The sequence below is a fragment of the Phalangium opilio genome, unplaced genomic scaffold (genome assembly GCF_054372755.1).
Source record: "Phalangium opilio isolate 3A_F unplaced genomic scaffold, DU_Popi_V2 ptg000217l_1, whole genome shotgun sequence".
NCBI lineage: Eukaryota > Metazoa > Arthropoda > Arachnida > Opiliones > Phalangiidae > Phalangium > Phalangium opilio.
Window position 1 is genome coordinate 13,672,214 of NW_028324218.1, and position 25,763 is coordinate 13,697,976.

The 25,763-nt window shown below is 37.3% G+C and overlaps 1 protein-coding gene across 2 annotated transcripts in view; it reads right to left on the reverse strand.

The window, feature by feature from the left end:
• Nucleotides 1-25,763, reverse strand: part of LOC149616715 (centrosomal protein of 290 kDa-like) — a 56,715-nt gene that overhangs the window by 22,211 nt on the left and 8,741 nt on the right. For both annotated transcript variants that reach the window (XM_089857239.1, XM_089857240.1), the window contains exons 12-27: nt 24,930-25,000; nt 23,450-23,630; nt 20,560-20,633; nt 20,385-20,478; nt 14,898-15,048; nt 14,614-14,828; nt 13,828-13,974; nt 13,447-13,662; nt 11,301-11,531; nt 10,646-10,819; nt 10,480-10,561; nt 10,190-10,426; nt 8,405-8,635; nt 7,086-7,206; nt 6,697-7,023; nt 123-531 (exon numbers count right to left, since the gene is read on the reverse strand). In XM_089857239.1, coding sequence (XP_089713365.1) covers nt 123-531; nt 6,697-7,023; nt 7,086-7,206; nt 8,405-8,635; nt 10,190-10,426; nt 10,480-10,561; nt 10,646-10,819; nt 11,301-11,531; nt 13,447-13,662; nt 13,828-13,974; nt 14,614-14,828; nt 14,898-15,048; nt 20,385-20,478; nt 20,560-20,633; nt 23,450-23,630; nt 24,930-25,000 — 2,961 coding nt within the window. The remainder of the gene's footprint in view (nt 1-122; nt 532-6,696; nt 7,024-7,085; nt 7,207-8,404; nt 8,636-10,189; nt 10,427-10,479; nt 10,562-10,645; nt 10,820-11,300; nt 11,532-13,446; nt 13,663-13,827; nt 13,975-14,613; nt 14,829-14,897; nt 15,049-20,384; nt 20,479-20,559; nt 20,634-23,449; nt 23,631-24,929; nt 25,001-25,763) is intronic.

Sequence of the window (25,763 nt, forward strand, 5' to 3'; positions counted from 1 at the left end):
TCAAAAGCTTAACAGGATAGTAAACTCCACCCCTTGACAATGGGAGCATCTACTAGATGCCATCTAGTGGATCTTTATTAAACTAAACCATAGCCAAGGCTTAATTGCTTAAATAAACATACCTCTCTAAGTGCTCGAACTTCACTCGCAGAGACTGACGATTCTAACGCTTCACTTAAAACGGAGTCTTCTTCTAATGGCAATTCATTCAAAGCTTCTTGCTCGTGAATTGAATCTCCATTGAGGCTTTCTTCAATTTGAACTAATTCTTCTTGAGGTTCTCTAGCTTCACTTCGAGTTGAAACACTTTGAAGCCTATTTGAAGAGAGCCCTCCTAAAAATTCCAAGTTCCTAGCATCAATTTCCAATTCTTGCTCTCTAAGTTGGGACTCTAGTCTGAGGTTTCGTTCTTCCAATCGAAGGATTTTTGCTTCCAATCGATTTACAAGCTCTTTCAAAGTATCGCTTTGACTGGAATATCTTTCAGCGAGTCGTTTCGAGTGAATTTCTCTCATCTGAACCACTTCAATCCTGAAAATTAATCGTACGGATAACCTGGATAAGTTAGCGATTCGGAAATTAGGGGAAAAAAAGTCTGGTATAGAGTAATGTCAGTTCTACGTATGCAAACGTCATACCCTTCTATCTCTTAGCTCAGTGTCATCCCCCCTACCAGGCGCGTACAGTATCCTCTCTTACAAAAGCGCGCCTAGAGGGAGGGATACACAGTCTACTCCGCTCTCTACCGACACTACTCTAATAAAAGTTTTATCCTAAAACCATGAATCTATAACTATGAATATACAGCTGCGTTACGCTGTCTAACCTCTCGATAAGGTTTGGGCGGGGCTTAGCGAAAGGAGACATCAGTCACGTGTCTGCTAGTGTTAGGAGCGGGAGAAACGTCACTTCCTCTTGTCTCGTGATTGGCTATTAGAGCTACGCAAAAGGCGTCAAAGCTAGGAGGGTAACACCCAAACCAAATCGACATGATAGAAGGGGCATATGATAGAGCTGTATATTCATAGTTATATAGATTCATGCTAAAACGTCAGGAATTTTGTTTGGTATACCAAACCATACTTCGAGCAATGCCAAATATGGGCTAGGTGTGATGAAGTGCTCTCTGGCAAATACCTTAACACGCTCAAGGATAAGCTGGAGAAGTCAGGGATTTAAAAAAAAAAATTTCGTCCGGACTCTTGATTTGGTTATTTAATTTTGAACATTAGAATACAGCTGAAACATAAATACTTAACTGTCTGTGTTACCAGAAGGGGATAGTATTATATCCCTTACTAAAATATTGCATGATAAATAGGTAGATATTACATGAATTTCACGTGATTGTTACCAAGTACAAGTGAATATTACGTGACACAACGTGTCAATGATTATCACTTGTGTTTGAGAAGTATTTCATTAGTGAATACCAGCTCTTTAAAGTGTCACGTTAGATGGCTTTTCATACTCAAGGTGATTCATGGGTGACACTCGCATCACTTATATATACCCATGGATATCGGTCACGTTCAAGGCAAAGCCTTTATGAAATGAGGGTTCCTGATAGCAATATCAGGTGAATAACATCCAAAAATCACTTCGGGGCTCTGTCGATACTGTTTGTTAAGAACTCAGTGAGGGCATGTCGGATGAATATCTGACAACAAGTAACACTTCACTGGGTTTATGTACACCTTGTTGAATATTGGACATTTAATATTCACCCGAATTACACCAGCCGCGCAGATCACAAACATTCGTGAATCCAAGAACCACCAACAGTAACTTATATGAAACGTAGCGAATATTGAAGATTCGATATTCACCCGAAATTCACCAACTGCATATACGTGGATCAATGGTTTATCATTTATGTCTGGTGTATCTCAGATCTACAGCGAGTGATAAATTATCACTTGTATCTCATATTAATAGAAAGTGATACATTTTCATTTATGTCAAGTTCATCTCAGATAAATAATGGGTGACAAATTATCATTTATGTCAAGTGCATCTCAGATCAATAATGGGTGACAAATTATCATTTATGTCAAGTGCATCTCAGATCAATAATGGGTGACAAATTATCATTCATGCCAGGTTTATCTCAGATCAATAATGGGTGACAAATTATCATTCATGCCAGGTGTATTTCAGATCAATAGCGACTGATAAATTACCATTTATGTACTGAGGTTGGTGAATATTACACATTCAATTTTCACCAGAGATATACTAGCTGCGCTCGTCAGAAACATTCAAGAATTAAAGTGAGGTCCGCGATTCATCCAAGAATCACCAACATATAAACCATAGTGAATATTGGAGATTCGATATTCACCCGAAATTCAGTAACTGATATATGTCACACACTTAAACGAATTAATGTTTTAACATTTATGTTTGGTGTAACCTTTGGTGTTACTCAGTTGAATAGCGAGTGATAAATTATCTATTATGTCAGATGTATCTCAGATCAATAAGGAGTGAAACATCAGTTTTGACAGGTGTATCACAGATCACTATCGAGTGACAAATTTTCACTTATGTCGGGTGTATCTTAGATCACTAACGAGTGGCAAATTTTCATTTATGTCGGGTGTATCTTAGATCACTAACGAGTGGCAAATTTACATTTATGTCGGGTGTATCTCAGATCACTAACGAGTGACAAATTTTCATTTATGTCGGGTGTATCTCAGATCACTAACGAGTGGCAAATTTACATTTATGTCGGGTGTATCTCAGATCACTAACGAGTGACAAATTTTCATTTATGTCGGGTGTATCTCAGATCACTAACGAGTGGCAAATTTACATTTATGTCGGGTGTATCTCAGATCACTAACGAGTGACAAATTTTCATTTATGTCGGGTGTATCTCAGATCACTAACGAGTGGCAAATTTTCATTTATGTCGGGTGTATCTCAGATCACTAACGAGTGACAAATTTTCATTTATGTCGGGTGTATCTCAGATCACTAACGAGTGATATCACTTAGATCAGAAGTAACATATGCTTAGATCAATAGCGAGTGATACATTATCATTTATCTCAGGTTTATCTCAGATCAATAACAGGTGATATCATTTGTGTCATTTATTCGGCCCTATCTTGGTATGATAGTGCTTCCTTTAATTCGTATTATAATAAAGATTTTGAATAAAAATGAAAGACAAGATCAGAAGTCGTTTTCATTAAGTTTGTTAGCTGAGAAATAAATATATTTTTTTCGTTTTAATTATCATTTAAGCGTAATAACAGATGACCAATTTCGTAGTATGCCTTATTTTACATTTCCCATAATGATAGATAAGCCAGTATCTCGTAATTGAATGAATCGATCATTGCGTCCTCGGATTCTTAAATCAATCGTGGATATCGATGCAATGTTCAATTATCGTTAAGTGCAGCCACTTGACACCGTCCATATTTTTCGAAAACCGCCCACATGCGGGGTTTCGTTTGAATGGGACATTTGAATTTTGGGTACAGCCGAATGGGGGAGAACCTTCGCGTGTCACTTATATTGGGTGTATTTCAGATAAATTAGTGATATAATATCAACTATTTAAGGTGTATCTCAGGTCTATCGCAAGCCAAAATTTGTCACTTTTATCAGGTGTATCCCAGGTCTGTTGCAAGAGATAATTTGTCACGTACGTCGGGTCAATAACGGGCGATTATTTGTCATTCATGTCGGGTGTCTTTCGGGTCCATGGCAAGTGATTATTTGTCACTCATCTCGGGTGGCTTTTGGTTCAATAACAGGTGATTATTTGTGATCTCGGGTCAATAACAGGTGATTATTTGTGATCTCGGGTCAATAACAGGTGATTATTTGTGATCTCGGGTCAATAACAGGTGATTATTTGTGATCTCGGGTCAATAACGGGTGATTATTTGTCATCTCGGGTCAATAACGGGTGATTATTTGTCATCTCGGGTCAATAACGGGTGATTATTTGTCATCTCGGGTCAATAACGGGTGATTATTTGTGATCTCGGGTCAATAACGGGTGATTATTTGTCATCTCGGGTCAATAACGGGTGATTATTTGTCATCTCGGGTCAATAAGGGGTGATTATTTGTCATCTCGGGTCAATAACGGGTGATAATGTGTCACTCATTTCAGGCGTCTTTCGGGTCAATAACGAGTGATTATTTTTCACTCATGTCGGGTGGCTTTTGGGTCAATAAGGGGCGATTATTTTTCACTCATGTCGGGTGGCTTTCGGGTCAATAAGGGGTGATTATTTGTCATCTCGGGTCAATAACGGGTGATAATGTGTCACTCATTTCAGGCGTCTTTCGGGTCAATAACGAGTGATTATTTTTCACTCATGTCGGGTGGCTTTTGGGTCAATAAGGGGTGATTATTTTTCACTCATGTCGGGTGGCTTTCGGGTCAATAACGAGTGATTATTTTTCACTCATGTCGGGTGGCTTTTGGGTCAATAAGGGGTGATTATTTTTCACTCATGTCGGGTGGCTTTCGGGTCAATAAGGGGTGATTATTTGCCATCTCGAGTAAATAACGGGTGATAATGTATCACTCATGTCGGGTGTCTTTTGGGTTAATAGCGGGTGATTATTTGTCACTCATGTCGAGTGGCTTTTGGGTCAATAACGGGTGATTATTTGTCACCTCGAGTCGGGTGGCTTTTGGGTCAATAACGGGTGATTAATTATCTGTCATCTCGGGTGATTATTTTAAATCTCGGGTCAATAACGGGTGATAATGTGTCACGTATGTCGGGTGTCTTTTGGGTCAATAATGGGTGATAATGTGTCACTTATGTTGGCTGTCTCTCGGGTCAATAATGGGTGATTAACACTGATTATGTGTCACGTATGTCTAGTGAAAAATGAGTGATCAGGTGTCACACAGGTTTATAACGAGTGATAATATGACTCTTATCACAAATGACAATCAAGACTAAGTCAGGTAATTTTTACGTAAACAGTCAACGTGAAATATAAATAAATAGCAGGTCTATATTGGACTAATTTTAGGCAATACTTGGAGGTCTATTTTTGGGTAAGGGATACTCCTGGTGTTACGAGGAACTAGTGACAAATGAGTACAGTGCAAAAACACAACCTATGTAAGTAATTTCTGGCAAGGACGTATTCTTGGGGGTCATAACTGCCTCTGTATCTCAACAAAATAATTCCATAATTCTTTGTGTTTACGTAGGGTTGTGCCTTTCAACTGATTCCTGTGTATGATATGAGATCATACACATGAGACGCCTCGACGTTTTATCTGATTGTTATGCGCGTGACGGGGCCTATAAAACAAGTTGCCTCAAGTCTAAAAACCTTTGCGGAATGGCCTATTACTTAAGTACTTTGGGTGTAATCTAAGACCATTAAAAACCCCCGGGGCCGGGACTCGCAACGCAATAAGATCCACGTATTGAAATTTCTGCCTCTAGGAGTTACGGCTGTTTTTGCGCAACAAGGGTGCCACCAAGCGGCAACGGATAGAAACTTATAGGGTATACAGAACTTCCGGTTCCGGATATCGCTTAAAAATAGAAACAGAGCTGTGCTAATTAGCTGACAAGTAATTGAATTAGAATTAGCAATTAGGGAAATATTTATGAACTAATTAACTAGCCAATTAGCAATTAGGAAAATATTTATGAAGTAATTAATTAGCCAGTTAGCAATTAGACATAGAAACTAATTCAATTCAATTAGAAATTAGACATTTATTTATCAAACTAATTAAATAGAATTACTATTTTCTAATTAAGGTAAAAGAGAAACGTGAGTAAACATAAAAGTTTAAAAGTGCCCATGTTTAATGTTTTAATGCCATTGAAAAACGGTTACGGAAGCCATGAATTATTAATTCGAGAGGTAAAACAGTCGAAGTTTCGAAATTGCGGCAGTAGCGAACTACGAAATTTTCTACTAGTACTAGTATTCTCTCATGTTTGAGGAGCTAAAAATTTAGAGTAGCACTAAGTTTCCTCATCGACATAATAAGGCTTTTTCATATTCAAATAGATGAATCAAGAGTTAATTCCTCGATTTTTTACAACAAATTGGCGTAAAAGATTAATTGAAAATCCAATTGGCTAATTAGTTAATCCTAAATCTAATAAAATTTTAATTAGATAATTACCTTTCCGACTCATACTAATTAATTAGAATTACTTCTCAATTAGCACTAACGTAATTAAAATTCAATTACCATTTTTAATTAGTAAATGTTGCTAATTAATTAGAAATTCAATTAGCTAACTAATTAATTAGCACAGCTCTGAATAGAAATAAGATCGTCTTATTCTAAATTCGGAGGCCGAAGCCGCAACGGTTTAATGTATGATTATGATAAAATAGCAAAATAACATACCGCTAAATTAGCTTGATATCTGCAATATGGTAGTTAAAAAAATATGTACACGTTAACATTTTCATTCTCGTCTTCATCGTCGTGATCCGCCATTTTTAAATGGCAAAGAGGAACCTGTAATCCGGAAATTCGGTACCCCCTAAAAGTTTCCTCAATATACCGCGAGGCGGCGAGGGTCGCTAGGATCGCGCGTAACAGAAAACCACGCAAATTAGAAAGCTTGCGTTGCGAGTCCCGGGGGTTGTTAATGGTCTTAGGTGTAATAAACTCTTAATATTTATAATTGAAAAAAAAACAAAAAAAAACCAAGAAACCCTTACCTTTTATGCCAATCCATAATCTTTTCAACTGAAGACCCAGATTTCAGTGTCTGAATCAACTCCTTAGCAGATTGAAGTTTTACGCTTAGCTTCATTTTGTCCTCGTCAATCTTGAAGTTTTCCTCTTTAACTTTTTCCAATTCTTTTCGCAAATTATTCCTCTCATTATTGAGATTCTTAACTTCCTTCATCAACTCCTCTTGTTTAACAATTGGAATTGACGAAGAAAATTGCCGTCGCAGTTCGAAAAGTATTCTAGTCAGGAGCTGTATTTTGCTTCTAGCTTGGCTATGAATATTGTACACTTCGTCTTCTTTGTCAACACACCTAATTTTTAATAATGTTGCATTAATACAAGCAATTAAAGCATTATATTATGTAGTATATACTTTTTCTGGAGGTTTTGGTTCCGTTTTTCACTTTGATCCAATTTTTGTTTCACAGCGTTTAGTTCTTGTTGCAACTTGGTTTCACTAAGTTGAAAACCTATGATTTGTCTGTGCAAATTACCTGTAGACAATATTAATAAAATTTATTAATTTTTAATAAAAATCGCCTACTAGAGTGTTTGTGTGTACACTTTTGGCCATATTTATATCTAGGGGGTGATAATTTTAAATTTGAATGGACACCGATTATGTAGTCTATCCGTACGCGAAGATTATTTGGCTTAAACCATGAGTACGCAAATTACGCTACGCGGAACGCACAGATTGCGCGGTTTACATCAAGAGTACACAAAGTCCGTTTAGAATACATGATTCTGTTTAAAACGCGCCCAGTCCGATTTGAATACGAAGTGTATGTTCAGATTGCACCGATTATGTCGAGTAGCTTTCGCAACGCGTCGAGTAGCTTTAAGATACCGTCGAGTGCTTTTAGATTTATAATGCCTAGCACGTTTACACTATGCCGAGTACGTCGAGACTATAGCAGTATTATGCGGGTTTAAAAGGAACTGCAAAGAAGCAGAGAGAATTTATAATAGGGAGTGGAAGCTCTTGCCCTTGGCCGTGCTAAATACAATGTAGCTCAAACAAGTAGGCTGCGTCGCTTAAACTGGCCTGGTAATTTTCCGGTCACATGACTCTCCTTTAATTTTAAAGTTTGCCTCAAACACTATTGGTTGTACAATTACCCAATAAGGGTTCGCAATTTCGAGTGCGACTGGCGCCCTCTGGAGATATTTTTAGTCAGACGTTTCCCTTCCGCTAAAAAGGTAGTGTCCATCTCCCCTAGAGACCCTCCCGCAACATTCTAGACCCACCCCGGAGGGAGGGGCCACAAAATTTCATACCGGAAATAGACCTGGCGAGTTTTGTTGATCACGCGATTTTTGAGCTACATTATATTCCTCAGTTTCCACTCCTTATTGTAAATTTTCTCTGAAAGAAGGCATCAAAAATTATTTGAAATACAGACATCACGTGATACCAAGATACAAAGACTCCTCATAGAGTGGAACTTGACATCTAGTCCTTGTTTTTCGCGAGATTGCAGCGCCAATTCCATGAAGTGGTAGTTTTCGAAATAAAACGAACTAAGCTTCTTTGAACCACGCCTCTCCTCAGCCACGTGGCTCTGATGTATTTCAAATAATTTTTAGCCACCCGCCAATGCCTTCTTTACAGTCCCTTTAAAGACTATGCACCATTTCGCGTATAGAGCTGACAAATGAAGAGTGATCAGCCCCTTGATGAAGACTTACCAGATGATAGCTTCTCGTCACTAGAAGCTTGCATATCCAAGAGTAAATTCCTTGTCATTTCCAGTTCTTTTTCGGTAACTTCCCTGAATCTTTCAACTGTTTGTATTTGATACTTTGCAGATTCCAAAGCTGCCTTATAGCGATCAGCATCTTCTCTTAACCTCAATCCTTTGCATTCTAACTCGCTCACTTTTGCGTTCAAGGCGTTGTATATTTCATTACTGACACAATCTAATGTAAAATAGAATAACGCCTGTTTGTAGTCACCACTTAAAATAAGGGAAATAAGCGTACAATTTTTATATATGAATACAAGTACCAAGAATTTCAATTACAATCGGTACTGTAGTCATCAAGTCTGAAGAAAAGCATTCAACGCTTAAAATATTTTGATTTCATTAAAAGTTCGTTTCGTTAGTAAAAACAAAGTGATCTAGACGGTATTGCTCGAGTTCATGTCTAGTTATTAAAACAAAAATTTAGGATGGGCTCCTTTAAAGCAATTAGCAAGGCAGTGCTTTAGTTCAAACAAATGCCACTAGATGCCGCCATAGTCGAGGGCCGTAGTTGACTAGCTAGCTAAACTAGGTAAAGGCTAGTTTCAGCTCCGCCCTCGAGAATGAGTTCTCATCGGTTCCTGCCATCATGAACGAAATAGTGATTGTTCACTATTTCGTTCATGCTGCCATTGACAAATTAAGTTTAATGCGCAGAAGACTGAGAAGATTACCATGCAAGTTTGGAAGCGTCAAAGGAGCGTACATTGGCTTTAAGTAGGGATGAACCGGTACCATATCGGTATCGGCACCGATACTGGGGGTTACCCGATAGTATCGGATCGGTTGGTTTAATATGATGCTAAACCGATACTCGTTTAAAATGCGCGTTAGATGGCGCTACATGACATTTTTAGGTCTTTCAGTAACGTATTGATGGTGATAATATCTCATTTTTATGAATGCCAATAAGCCGTGATATTATTTTGGAAGCACCTCTAAACATTGTACTTGGTAGTATAATTCATGAAACTACTCTATAATTATTTTCTAGTATTTTTAATGCATATGCAAATGGCACTGTCCTACTAAAAATATCGGTATCGGTTGAAGTATCGGGTTTTGGATCATATATAGTGAGTAAATATTGGTATCGATCGGTATCGAAACATGTTAGCACCGGTATCGATCGGTATCGAAACATGTTAGCACCGGTATCGATCGGTATCGAAACATGTTAGCACCGGTATCGATCGGTATCGAAACATGTTAGCACCGGTATCGATCGGTATCGAAACATGTTAGCACCGGTATCGATCGGTATCGAAACATGTTAGCACCGGTATCGATCGGTATCGAAACATGTTAGCACCGGTATCGATCGGTATCGAAACATGTTAGCACCGGTATCGATCGGTATCGAAACATGTTAGCACCGGTATCGATCGGTATCGGGTTAAGCCTGGTATCGATCGGTATCGGAACATGTTAGCACCGGTATCGATCGGTATCGGAACATGTCAGCACCGGTATCGATAGGTATCGGGTTAAGCCTGGTATCGGCCATCTCTAGCTTTAAGTGTAACATAATGTTTCTATTCTAATGTTTAATTCAGCTGTGTGTTGTAAATGAGCCTATTGAACTAATTTTCGAACAGTTAAAAGATATGTCAGAGATCCAGTTCCTTAACTCATTTCTTTCCACAATTATAAGTATCACGTCAATTGTAAACAGTACAAGTGGGGTTTCTGGACATTTGGCTTAACATCCCATAACACCCTCACATACCATTCAACTTTTCTTTAAGTATTCTTTCCCTGTTTCTGATGTCAACTGCCTCTCTGGTCAGCTCGGCAAACTTCTTTTCCAGTTCAGAATTTCTAGTATCCATGCTATCAAAAACTTGTTTGAGTTGCTCGTGTTGCAATAGAAGATGATCGGCTCTTTGTCGTTCATTGGCTTCCTTTAACAAAGTAACTCGTAGTTCATTTTGTAAACTAGCTTCATCCATACTTGCGTGATTTTCTGTAAGGTTATCAGTTACGTAAGAGAGTTCGTAAAAATTTTTAAGTGCTTACCAAGAATTTTGACTTTCTCATTTAAGAGGCGATTATCTATTTTAAGTTTATCACATTCTAATTTTAATTTCTTGGTTAGCTCCTGAAAAAAGGTTTTCAATATATGTATCAACATAATTTTTCATTCATAAACGTCAGGACAATGCAATAATGATCTTGGGCCTACCTCTTTCTCTTGGTATTCTTGAAACTTCGAGTTATCTTCATTTTGCTTTTGAAGCAGCTTTTGATAATTTGTATTAAGATCTAGGAAGCTACGATTTGCAATTTCCAGCTCTGTCGCTGGTATAGAATCATCCAAGGCCTTTTGCAAATTTAATACTTTGCTATGAGCCCTCTCCTAAAATAACCACAGCCAATTAGCACGCTAAGGCAAACTATACATATCACCCTAATTACCCTATAACGCTTAAGTATGGGTTTACCGTTAGGGCTTATACAATAGAGCTATCTCAGTTGTGACGTCAGTGCCTAGGCAAAACAGTCATGGGCTTAGCTTTTACAGTGGGCGGCCATGTTTGGTACCGCTTTGGCTCTAAGGGGAAATAGCATGGGTGACGTCACAATAAGGCTTCTGAGATAGCTCTATTGGCATTGTCAATAAGACAAAATAATATGAGCTATTGTCTACTGTGATTCTCTTTCGCCACTCTACGATGCATACACCGCCGCGTGAGTGATGCCCATCAGGGCCATCTACGAGATACAGCGTCCCTCTAACCAATTATGAAGGATGCGTGCTCATTGCAACTATACCTTTGACTCATACTTATGGAGAATATGATAGGCTTAAAAAACATGATATTTGGAATTAAACATACCTTGTATCGTAGTAAGTATTTCATTTTCTCCAGACTATTCAGTTCGAGGCTCAACAACTCTTTTTTGACAGCTTCATTTTCCTTTCTTAGATCACTTTCCGATGCAGCGGAAACTTCAAGTCTCCTCGACAAAAAATTTACTCTACAAACAAGCTGTGAATCTTTCAACGCAGCTTCAGCCAAGGCTTTTTTCATTTCATCTTCATCTTTTTCAAGTGTTAATATAAGATTCTGTCGATTGTAATTTCGATAAGAATATTAGAGAACCTTTAACTGCCTTCATAAAGAACTTTGTTCACACTAAAACAATTTTCAATTAATCGAACTATAACGAAACAATTTTCACTTAATAGAACCATACTGAAACAATTTTCAATTAATCGAGCTATACTGAAACAATAGTCTAGCCACCGCCTCCTATATGTAATCCAAGCCCGTGCACGGTGAAATTTTTAGGGGGGACTTTATGTTGTATAGGAATGGCATTTTATCCCAATAGGTGGCGGGATTTATCCGAGATTCGCACAATACATTTTCTTCGACTAGTTGGACAACCTTGACCAAAGTGATATAAGTATTTGATTATATTTCTCATATCATGATTAATTTGAAATAGTCCAAGATTAAATTCAGTATATAGTAGGGGAAAGTCTTGAAATTGAATGGGAGAAATTGGAATTTGAGATGCAAATTAGATGAGGAAATAGGATTTAAATATTAAAATCATATGAATTATAGAAAAGTGATTAGGGAAATTTTAGGATTGTTGATTTGTAAATTATAGGATTATTGATTAGTAAATTATAGGATTATTGATTAGTAAATTTTAGGATTATTGATTAGGGAAATTATAGGATTATTGATTAGTAAATTATAGGATTATCGATTAGTAAATTATAGGATTATTGATTAGTAAATTATAGGATTATTGATTAGTAAATTTTAGGATTATTGATTAGGGAAATTATAAAATTATTGATTAGTAAATTATAGGATTATTGATTAGTAAATTATATCTAAATACAGGATAATCTAGGAAAACAAAGATAAACAAATGAACTAATTGTGTACAATTTCACCCTTGAATTTGAAAACTGTAGTTTAACAACGGTGGTTTAACTTGAAATTCCCTCATTAAGTGAGGAAAATTAAACAAAGTAAACTAAAATTTGAAATGGAAAACTTAATATAGGAACATGTTTAATTCTTTTAGCAGTTTTCATCTGAAATATCAAAGATCTCCAATCTAGCATAGACAGGAATTAACCAATTCAAAAAGAGGAAAATAACGGTCGTTTTCAAAATCTCTTACGTCACGCCGTGACGTAAAAGCTATAGTTAATCGCCCCTCTAGCGGTAGAGACTGGCGAATTAAAAATCCACTTCTGAAAATGTTTTTGGGATGGCGAACGGGCTTGGATTAGGAGACGGTGGTCAAGCAATCGAACTATACTGAAACAATAGTCAAGCAATTGAACTATACTGAAACAATAGTGAAGCAATTGAACTATACTGAAACAATAGTGAAGCAATTGAACTATACTGAAACAATAGTGAAGCAATTGAACTATACTGAAACAATAGTGAAGCAATTGAACTATACTGAAACAATAGTCAAGCAATTGAACTATACTGAAACAATAGTCAAGCAATTGAACTATACTGAAACAATAGTCAAGCAATTGAACTATACTGAAACAATAGTCAAGCAATTGAACTATACTGAAACAATAGTCAAGCAATTGAACTATACTGAAACAATAGTCAAGCAATTGAACTATACTGAAACAATAGTCAAGCAATTGAACTATACTGAAACAATAGTCAAGCAATTGAACTATACTGAAACAATAGTCAAGCAATCGAACAATTTTCAATTAATCAAACTATACTGAAACAATTTTCAATTAATCGAACTATACCGAAACAATATTCTGATGCCATATTCACTTGATCAATCTATACTGAAAAACTGTTTGCTTGATCAAAAATTATAATGAAAATCTACTTAATTAATTAAATCGTATTGAAATATGATTTGATTAACCGTATGTGGGCAACCCAATGAGTAACACTTATCACCTTTCCCACTAGTGCAAACTGAACTTGAAATGTTTAAAACATTCTAGCAACATTATTTACATACCTCAAAAGCCTCCAATCTCGTTTTCAAAGTATCGCGGACTTGCATTTCTCTCTCACATTCTTCAGTCCAAGTACGCTTTTCACTGAGAAATTTCTCCCATTCAGACAGGATGTTTTTATAAAGTGATGGCACACTAGCAGTGTTGTGCGACTGGTGAGTTGGGCTTGTCATTACTTCACCTTCACTCATGTCTACATCAGATCTGTTGCTTATTTCCTGCAATAAATACATAGTTTACAATGTGTTAATTAAGTAACTAATTTGCTTGTAAACTGTGGCCCGAACAGCCAAATGTCATAGAACATTTTTGACTTAAAATGGCCCAGAGAACTCTCTGTTGGAGCACCCTTTATATTCTAAAAGAAAAAAACAACTTCTTACCGATTCAGATCTAATTGGAGAAGATGGCAATTTATCACTAGCTTTGGAAACACTAATTTTATCAGATTTCACGTCTGCGTGAATTTCAGATGCCTCAGATAATCTACTGTTGGTTGGACTAAACGGGCTATTACCCATTGTTCGTAACTGTAAAATTAAAATAGCTTCTATAGAATTAAACCACCTTTAAAGGGAATGCGAATTCACAATTTCATATTATATTTGACCACGAAAGTGGTATTATGTTACACTTTCAAGTCTCTACTTTCAAAATACCAAGTTTTTAATATAATTGAACCAAAGTTTCTATTTTTAAAATCCATTGGAAAATCACAAAAACTCAGTTTCGATATATCAATAATTTTGTCTTGTCGAGCTTGTTCGCCCATTTGATGACATCACTATGACGCGAGGAAAAAAAGCGCGGGAATCTAGTACGCGTCTCGAGCTTCTCGCCAGTCTAAACTCTGGGTCTGATAGCGGAGAGAGTGGCACCATCTCACGTGAAAAATATATCTGTGACGTCAGCCTACGAGAAACGTTTTAGCCTTTCATAAAACGTGGATCTCAAACAATTTCATATGAAGCATTTTGAAATGCATATTGCGGCCAAATAAGCAGAAATCGGAGAATTAAAAGCTTGATATTTTTGAATTCACAGAAATTAATTCTATCTTTTGCTATATAAATCAGAGCTTTTTCAAACGAAGCTTCTCATTCCATTTAAATAGTTCAAATTCCGCCCTCTGCCTAACTTGACCATCGAGTAGCTTTTTTAGCACTTACCTTGTCTTCCGCCTTATTTAGCTTATTCATTGAACTAATGGCTTGTTGCCGGATAATTTTCAGTTCGCCACGTAAGGCCTCATTCTGTCCTTGAAGCTGATCAACCTGACATTTTAAGATCCAAATTGGATCGTAACAACCGGCGATTTCCCTAACTTCAATCGCGGCAACCAGCTGCTCGAGGGTTGGGCATTTTAATACGACGTCAGCTTTGCCTGATTGGGTTGAAAGTCACCGACTTGAAAGACTTTAAAACCACGGGAAAATCAAAGTTAATTAATTACCATCTTCTTCCTTCAAGGCCTCTAAAATTTCTTTCATGCCCATAAAAAGGCTTTTATTTTCTCTTTCGAAATTTATAAGTTGGATTCTCAGGTCTCCATTTTCTAGTCGAACTTTCTCAATGGTTTCTAAAATACTGTCAAGTTCATCCCTCTAATAACATTGAATAAAAAGAATTAGTTTCATAATTGTTCCCTAGGAGGTGTAGAAAAGGAGACATATTGTGGGAGCCCTCCATTACTAAAATATTGGATGATAAATAGGTAGATATTGCATGATTGTTGCCAAGTACATGTCGTTATTACGTGACACCACGTGTCAATGATTATCACGTGTATTTGAGAAGTATTTCATTTGTGAATATCGGCTCTCTAAAAGTGTCTCGTTATATAGAGAGCTTTCAGTTGGAGGAGGAGCTGAGTCTTGTGACATAATTTACGCTGCCATATTGGTGGCTTTAAAGCAGGAATGAAGCTGAGACCTCACAATATGGCTACCCGAACAGCCGTAAGACTTGGAAGGGTGTGACGTACAACAATCCCACCTGAAAGCTCTCTATTGCTTTTCCTACTTCGTGGGAGAAACAATATGGATATGTGGTACCATGAGTTAATAATATGTCAGCTCCCTATAAGTTACTCAGGCAATTCATTTTTATAGTCCAGCGTTTTCTCCCGCGCCGCCGGCTTCCCAATTATATGCGACGCTCTGCGGCCGCCACGTGAACGAAAGTCTTATTTACTCTTCTTTCCGGTTTTTCCCCGGAAGCCCGTGTAGTGGAAGCTAGCCAATGATATCGGAGCTATTTAAGCAGCCGAATATTTCGCTTAGTAGCCTCGGTTAAGAAAACAGTCAAGAGATCAGTGGATTGGATTTAGCTCAGTTGTATAATTTTCTGGTTTCAAGCCACAATAACAACTCTTATCTTTAGCATTCTTTATCAATATCGGCAAATTGCATTGAGTTCCTGCATTTTTTTTGTCTCATTACTGACACAACGCCATGATTTAATGTTAAATTATAAAATATAAAAATTCACGACTAAAACACTGGTGAAAATGTAGTCGACGACTCGAGGTCGAGGAGCCGTACGAGCGGGATTTTTTTTTCGACAAGAGAGAGCGCAACATTCGGATTTTTCCCCGCGCGGGCGAAATGAGAAGAAATCGCTGGATACATTACGCCTGAGTAACTTATAGGGAGCTAACATATTATTAACTCATGGTGGTACGTGATGAAATGAGTGTTCCTGATAGCAATAACAGGTGAATAACATCCAAGAATCACGTCAGGGCCCAGACGTCTATACTGTTTGTTAATAGCTCAGTAGTAACACAAAACTACTATGCACGTGTGGGTATCGTTCCTTTCAACCGAATTCCCAATGGACCGAAATCCCATTCGACCGAATATCCCGCAATGATTTTAGATTTCCAGCCCAATGGCTATATTCCCGATGGACCGAAATCCCAATCGTCCGCATATGCCCCTAAAAAATACATGAATATAACTTGAAACACTGTAGCTGTCAGCGATTCGGTGGTGTAGCGGATACGATGTTGGACTGCGAAGCGATAGGTTGTTGGTTCGAATCTCCGAAAGGTATGTTAATAATATTAAAAGTAAATGTTTCGTGATACTAATTAAAACGCTCACTTTCATTCCTTTCAAGGCAAGAGATATATAGAATTAATAAACAAATTGTGCTTAAAATGAAGTATAGTCTTAATGGTAGTTCCATCAATGTCTTTAAATTTTAAATTAAAATTTTAATATTTTGGTTTCGGGTGGGTTAGGTTAGGTTAGGTTAGGCTAGGTTAGGTTAGGTTCGGTTAGGCTAGGTTAGGCTAGGTTAGGTTAGGTTAGGTTCGGTTCGGTTCGGTTAGGTTAGGTTAGGTTAGGTTAGGTTAGGTTCGGTTAGGTTCGGTTCGGTTCGGTTAGGTTCGGTTCGGTTCGGTTAGGTTAGGTTAGGTTAGGTTAGCTTAGGTTAGGTTAGCTTAGTTTAGGTTTGGTTTGGTTTTGTTCCAATAATTCGTTGACACCTTTTCCAAAATATGCTCCTTTTAATTAGCTACCACCTTTTCCAAAATATTCTCCCTTTAAATAGCTACCACCTTTTCCAAAACATTCTCCTATTAATTGAATGCCACCTTTTCCAAAAGATTTTCCAATTAATTAGCTGCAACCTTTTCCAAAACATTCTCCTACTAATTAGCTACCACCTTTTCCAAAACATTCTCCTATTACTTAGCTGCCACCTTTTCCAAAATATTCTCCTATTAATTAGCTGCAACCTTTTCCAAAACATTCTCCTACTAATTAGCTGCCACATTTTCCAAAATATTCTCCTTTTAATTAGCTACCACCTTTTCTAAAATATTCTCCTATTAATTAGCTGCCACCTTTTCCAAAAGATTTTCCTATTAATTAGCTGCCACCTTTTCCAAAAGATTTTCCTATTAATTAGCTGCCACCTTTTCCAAAAGATTTTCCTATTAATTAGCTGCCACCTTTTCCAAAATATTCTACTATTAATTAGCTGCCACCTTTTCCAAAATATTCTCCAATTAATTATCTGACATCTTTTCCAAAATATTTCTATTATTGCTAATAAATTGTTCGTGGTAAGAGGCGGGCTTTTAATACTCTATAAATAATCTTTTTACCTCCAAACAAGGTTGGGTTGGGTTAGGTTAGGTTTGGTTAGGTTAGGTTAGGCTAGGGAAGGTGAGGTTCGCCGTTATTAAAACGTAGCTAAAATAAGTGCAGTAATACATTTTCAACTCACATTTATTTTAACAATAATAAGTTGTGAAATTAAAAATATATTTAATGCAAAACCACACAGTATGTCTTCTTCCAGTTCAATAGAATTTCGGTCCAATGGGACTATAATAAAATCGCACCTTTGGCTACGTTCGGTCGAATGGGACCCCAAAAAAAACCCCCTTCTGTCGAATGGGAATTCGGTTCAATGGGACCAAAGCCACGTGTGTTGGGTTGTTTACAGCAAATGTCAGCGGGACGCCTAACATCTTGGCTAACCTTCAATATACTAGTTTTCCCTTGCCAAAGGCAGGAACCAATGACCAATCAGAATTGGTCCAAAAGGGAAAAGCTAAAACTAGTCTTTGCTAAAATTAAACTACAACTCTCTACTATGGGATCGTCCAGTGGTATTTGTTTAAACTAAACCACAGCCGAGGCAAATTGCTTTACCCACTGGCCCTATGGCCAAGCCAGTAACAGAGATTCTTAATCAAATCATAATTGTTGTAAAACTAACATGAAAAAATACGGTATCCTGGCCGCCAGGGCATTAAGCTGTTCAAGATTTTTACATGACCAATATACGCAGTATAATACAATTTTAATTAAACTAATTTCAAACTTTCGAAGTAAAATAGGGTCTTTGCGCGTGACGTCAAGTTACCTACCCCCTTTCCTCTCCCCTTGCCGGCTGCCCGCTCTGGCCACGTTAGGACGCCATGTTGACATCCCCTGAAAACCGGTTTTCGCCCCCTATTTCTCCTCCCTTTTTACTCTCGCGGAAACACCCTATACAGGCATTTTAGTTTTAGCCTCATACTTATTGCTTATAAAGATCCTCAAAAGGGGGAAGTTCAAAGTGCACGTTTGCCATGTGATAAGTTCTACCCAATGAGATAGAATATATGTATTAAACCTTGAGTCACAACGTGGGAACGGTGGGATCTCGAGATCGACGTTTCGTGATACACTTTTTGTCGAGCATGAATATTTATCAAATACGGGTGGCGCCACCTATTAATCACTCGAAGAACCTTATTATTACCAGGGAGAAAGGGAGAAGCCGCCTAATGCTAACAGAACTCGTATCTAGCGGGAAGGGGTTGAAAACGGGGGTATGAAATACTATGTTCTCTCTCTCTCTACCTTGGGTCATTCGGTGGATCATTGAGCATGCGCGAAGTGACATCACAACAGATAAAAAATTTGGATTTTGCGCAGTAGAGCTCGCGGTAGCCCGGGCGATACTACCCCCGTTGGCTGGGAAATTTACTTCCCCCACCCAAAAGAGAGACACCTCGCGCTCTTCACGCGGCATCTCCCTTTCTCCCTGTTATTACCGTCTGCTGCTATAATCTGTGTAACAATCTGTCAAGATAGATTTTCAAACGTGTTAAATAAAATACGCGAGTTAAATAATAAAAACCCTAGTTCTTTTTAATCTAATAAATAGATGAAATAAAAATCATAACGATGTTTCTGATTGCAAATAAGCAAGTAAAAGTTGTAATTAGTTCCGCTACAGGCTCACAGATGGCGCTGTCATGTTTTGACAAACGTGCTTGATAAAAACAATGTGTTTCGCGGTAAGCCGATTTGAATAGCCCTTTTCGCATGTCGGAGGGTAAAAGTGGGGGAAATGCGAGGCGCATGCGTGTTAGTAATAACGTGGATAAAATAGCAGACTACGGTTTTAGCCTCCGCGTATTTCCTCATTATTTTAGAGGCATCAACTTTGCCATTAAATCTGATAATTTTCAATACATTTTCTTGATTTTTTTCTTAGAAATTTGGTAAAAAAGTGTATTAAAATTCATTTAAGCCAGTGGTTTTTTAGTTAGTTCAATTTTGTAGCATTGTTCAAATTTAATTTTTTTTTTCATATGATTCTTAAGCCTTTGCACTATGCCTGGATGGCGGATGCTGTGTTCAATTGTGTTGTGGTAGTGGGTGGGATGCAAGAATCAGTCTTATAAAGTAAAGAGGGATGGTAAAAATAGGAGGCGGTGGTAAAACAGTGGAAATTAAATTTCACAGAATTGTTGTGAAAAGTAGAAAGAGTTATAAATCGAAGATGTTGGAACTACAAAGACGGGGTTATGTAACATGCATTTCGTTAGTGGGTATCGGACCCTGGTCGGGAATCGGCGGCCCTCGCGGGGAAAGCGCTCTTTTTTCAGGGGTTGCTCTCGTGGTTTTGCCCGGCGCTGCTTGGATACCGACATTATTTATGAAGCCGACACTAAGCCTTGGTTATTAAGGGAAATATTTTCGATATTTTCATTTTTTAAAGCTTCAATGTGCATGTGTTTTCTCCAGTAGGATTTAAATATAATTCCTATATTTTTACAAACTTCTTTAAGTTCCAATATTTTTAGTTTATCACAGTTTAGATTCAAATTTACTCCGTTATCCACAATAAATTACGAAAAGGGCTATTGTAACTCTATCTATCTCATTGGTTCTACCCTAGTTCTTCCCTCATTTCTCCCGTTGTGGATGTAAGAATTACTCTTGCCACTCTGAGGAGTGTGTACAATATGTCCCCCTTTTAGCACTCCCAGATAGATTGCAAATAAACAGTTAAAAAGCTTTTCAAGGAGTCAATAAATTAACTTTGAAACGAAAATAGACTAAGTTTTTCTGTACTAAAACAACCACAGCAAAAAAAAAAAAAATGCATATAATGCTTGATAAATTTAGAAATAAGCCAAACTTACATCATAAGAAGCTTCAATTTCATTGTTATTATCCGACACTTCTTGACTCTTAGATTTTTTAATTTTGTTGGTATCTTCAGATACAGTTAAACTTCTGTTAAATAAATTTAGATCAAGATATATTTAAAAATTTAAAAACTAGGTAAATCTCCCATAAACAAAGTAATCAAATTACCTTTTGGCTGAATTGCGCTTTATTTTGTGAAGTTCGGTTCGAAGATCAACATTCTCTCCTTCTAGCGCATCAACCTTAACAAAAAAAGAAGCTTATACATGTTATTTGACACTAGATGAACTACACGGTGTTGTCTAAGTGGTTTAAGGGAGTGGAAATTGGGAAGATTTTTCTGTCTATTTAGACTCTAAAGATCCCAATATGTTTCAATACAACACTTAATGCTTAGTTAGGAATTATTCATGAAGCGCTAAAATGATACAGGTGTAGAATAGGACCTTCTTAACTTGGATAGGCGTTTAGGACCCAAACTTAAGGAACTTTATCAAACCTAAGATTAATAACCCCTGGATATGAAAGGAAATAGGGAGGCATACTTGAAAAGGGCATCGGCAGCTCTAGCGCCCCTATAGTCAAGACTTGGAAGTACCTGGTCCGGAGGTTTTGGTCACTATATTAGGTAGGTTTTTAGTTTTTTATTTATGTAAAAATTAGATTGATAAATCAAATGACAACTTGCGTAAGAACAGCGTTTGCTAGGCATTTTTTGAAAATATTTAATGTCTTTAACTTAATATCGAAGACAAAAAAAACCGTTCACGTTTACCAGGACTTGCCGGTACAACCGTACAATTCATACTGCGTCGTCTGCATGGGGTGACAAAGTTCTACGTTTTGCCGTCTGAGGGCGCCACATGGCGATACTATTTGAAAACGCCCGGTTTTGTTTGCCTTTCATATCCAGGGGTTATTAATCTGAGATCAAACCTATAATCTAAGTTTTTCAACAGGTAAACTACTGATTAAAATTTTGGGGAAAATAAAATTACAATTCTGTTGGTAATTTATTTATTTTCAGGTGTATGTAGTCTATTAAACCACGTTGAATTGTGATCAATTTATGCCTAGTTTAGGTGCTTTGAACAGCGCCATCTAGTGGGAAATTGAGAGAAAACGATTAAAATAGGGAGTTTTTATAGCATCTGGCAGTTTAGTACACTTAGTTTTACCATGGAACTAACTAACGCTAGGGACGGTTCGCAGCCACAGAGTTTACATTATCGCCTCTGAAGAACGTTCGTTGACAACTCCCCCTTATTTTAGCCGACCCCCGACAAGAATTTGGTGAGTCAAAACGGAAAGAAATTAGGCTGTCGGCGCCACCTACTACAACATTTTCAAACTAATTTACCGGACCTTGGCCTTGGACTAAAAGTTCGTCTGCTAAGATAAGGTTATCGACAGCAGACTTAAGAAACAGCACACGTCCTCTGGTCCAAAACCAGTTTATTAATTGCTTGGACTAGTTTTTTAATTCAAAAAGTGGGGGTTACTGGTCCTCGGGACCAGTTTATTTATTGCAAATCTATAGGAAAACAAAGGCTGGGACCACTCCGGAGACCAGTTTATTATTTAGGACACTAGGGGGGTCACTGATCCCAAGGACTAGTTTAAAAATTATCCTTATTTCTAAGTCTGATCGACAGTTACTTCTACTTACAGTTATTGTGGAATCGGATATTTCATAATTATCAGACTATTATAGAATATAGGGCGATTAATGCGCAATTAGGTTTCTTATAAATATGGTGAGACACAAGATATGTGTGTATAAGGGTTGTAGAAGTGACAATCGACGAGCACATAAAGAATACGTGAAAGGTGTTGATTTCATTGTTTGAATTTGTGAATTACAAGTAGAGCAGACATGTAAGCAGACTACACCCTCCGATTGACGTGAGTCATGTAACTATTAATGACGTCCCCCCCCCTAAAAATATTGACTAACTATTCCGGAGCTGCACCGAAATCCCGCTAGGGCCGTTGTCAACGAACGTTTTTCAAATTATCTTGCCTGCGAACCCTCCCTAGCGTTAGTTAGTTCCATGGTTTTACGAGGGATAGATTTAATTTTAGAAGTAGGAATGGAGAACGGTTAGTATTTACCAGTAGCGTCGCTAGGGTTTGAAATTGGGGGGGGGGGCTAAATCTGGGCAAACTAGTTATTTTAAGAACTTAATAAAAAAATTGCATAATGGGTTCATTGGAAATGTGTAGACCTTTAAAACTATCGGTAAATTTGTGTCAACGTGAAATTATTCGTATTTTAAAAATATACAACCTTTTATTGATAAAAACTACTATGAAGGATTTTCACTCGTCTTTAGTTTACTTTTAGTTTTGGTTAACTATTAGTCCACACTATTGGGACTCCCTTTGAAAGAACATGAAACATTTTACTAGTCTCCATCTGCTCTTTTGTTCAAAATTGTACTGTTTGATATTGAAATTCATCTCTGCAGAGATGAAACTTAACGAATCTATCATTATAATTTTTTATATATTGCTACAGAATTTTAGGTTGCTAAGAGCAATTTTTTGGTAGGGTTTACGGATTATTTTAGGGGGGGGCCTAAGTTTGGAATTTGGGGGGGCTATAGCCCCCAAAAAAGGCCTAGCGACGCCACTGGTATTTACTTCAGTCCGACTCATAGCCCAGTATAGAGCCCCTCCCTCCAACACGTAACTAAAATTTTAAATCATCTTATTGGCTCACTTAAACTTAAATTTTAATGACGTTGCTGACGGTGACGGCGAAAAATAAGTAATTTCTTTTTACCTCTGTCGCTATAACCCGCCCTCTTTCATACCCCCCTTCCCGGGGAACGGGGTCCGGGACTTTGACGCGGGCTCAGATTACTCTGTTCTCCATTCCTACTTCTAAAATTAAATCTATACCTGGTTCTACTCAGAAGGGTTTTAAGTCTGGGCACCAACATTTGGAAATTTTTTGTTAAATTACCATTGTATACGGTATGACGTAAATCGGTAATTTACGGCGTTATTTTGGTAAGGTACCAGTTAATTGCAGCTTTTGATAAAAATTTACCTGTTCCTGCAGTGTCTGAGCAACTGTTAGTATTTTCTGAGAACCGGACTTCCTAAAACTCTTCGAGTCATATTTTCTCGGACTGATATTTAATTTTTCTCTCAAGTGAATATTTTCTTCGACTACTTCGCCCAACTTGAAATCCGAATCGTTAATTTGTTGAGTAAGTTCTTCAATCTGTCTGTAAAATTATTAACATAATATTTAAGTCAACCCAATATACGATAATACCATAACCATAACTATAGAGCTATCTCAAAAAACCTTAGTGTGACGTCACCCATGCTATTTGCCCATTGAATAAAAGCGGTACCAAATATGGCCGCCAACTGCCAAAGCTAAGGCCGTGACGTTTTACCTAGGCGCTGACGTCACAACTGAGATAGCTCTATTGAAGTATTACAAAACAGGCTTAGACAATTTAGGCAAAGTGCAAATCGAATTTAGAAATGCAACAGATCAGTAATAATCCTTTTCGATGTAAAAAAGGGGGTAGGTAACCCTCAGTTTCGAGACATACAAGGGGATTGACCTATAACCGCCTCTGGGCATGCACTCTTTGAACCCAAAACGCGCACCACATTAGCAGATACCCCTATATGTCTAGAAAAGTCATAGCAGGGTGTGCTGTTAAGTGGTTTAATAAATTGGTAGTTCAAACAAGGATTTAAAGGGAATGAGAAGCTTCGTTTGAAAAACCTCTTGATTTTTATAACAAAAGATAGAATTAATTTCTGTGAATTCAAAAATATCAAGCTTTTAATTGACTCCGATTTCTAATTATTATTTGGCATTATGCATTTGAAAATGATTCATATGAAATGATTTGAAATCCACTTTTTATGAAAGGCTAAAACGTTTCCAGTAGGCCGACGTCACGGATATATTTTTCATGCGAGATGGTGCCACTCTCTCCGCTATCCGAGCCAGAGTTTAGACTGGCCTGAAGCTCGAGACGCGTTTTGGATTCCCGCGCTTTTTTTTCCTGACGTCATAGTGATGTCATCAAACGGGCGAACAAGCTCGACAAGACAAAATTATTGATATATCGAAACTAAGTTTTCGTGATTTTTCAATGGATATTAAAAATAGAAACTTTGGTTCAATGATATTAAAAACTTGATATTTTGAAAGTAGAGACTTGAAAGTGTAACGTAATACCACTTTTGTGGTAAAATATGATATGAAATTGTAAATTCGCATTCCCTTTAAGTTAGTATGCTACAAGGCGACACCATTATGATGTCATCACCCTATTTCTATTTTGAAATAATAGAATTAACAGATGGAGCTGCAATTGGGCTCAAAAATATATCAATAGATTGAATAAGGAGTAATAAATCACACATTTTGCGATGTGTAAAATGCACATTCAAAGAGAAATTAATATCATCAGAAGCATATAAGTGAAAAATAATTAAAAAATAATAGGTATACAAGTGACTTTAGCGTTCACCAGGAATTTAACAAAATTTCATACTTATTTCTTATTCTGATCTGATTTTTGCACTCCTTAATTTCCATAACTGCTTCCGACAAACCATATTCCCCCTATAAAATGTATATAACGATATCAAAGCAATTATCAGTTTCAACTATCAAAATTGTTAACCTAAGATACAGTGTGCCCCAAAAAGGGTGTGGTTCTATGGATGCTCGGACCATCTAACCCATGGACAGGCAACTGAATGTGGAGCTAGGTTTGCTTAGAGCAACGCCTGACACTAGCGCTGTGGCGGCGGATGTTGGAAGTTTTTCACCAAACCGTACTAAAATTCGCGGCTTTTTGTTTTCTGAGGAGTAGAGGTCTCCAGTCACCAATATGGGGAGAAAATCTGACTAAATTGTAAAAGTGAGTTGAATTTCATTATTTATTTTAGCCTTTCTCTCTCATTAAAGATTCATGAACGATCAATGAAGTTAGTTTTAGTAAATATCACTCTGGTATTGTTTATAAAGTCAGTTTAACACTAAGCCTTGGCTAAAAAATATCCCGAACCATTACAGACGAATTTTTCTTTGAGGGCGCGTGATACGCATTGCCATTTGTTAACGCGGGCTTAACATGGATTTGCCTGTCCATGGGTTAAGTGGTCGGAGATGGCTGATTTGAGTCAAAAATGTTCTATGACTTTTTGCCACAAGTCATGATTAGAGTTGTCTTAAGGATAAAAAACCTTAAATTTAAGTATGAAAATGAAAGGCAATACTAATTTATTGAATTGTAAATGTTGGCCCTTAAGCCAAAAATCCCAAAATGTCACCCAACATTTTTGACCCAAAATCGCCCATAGAATCCACTGTACTTCGGTCC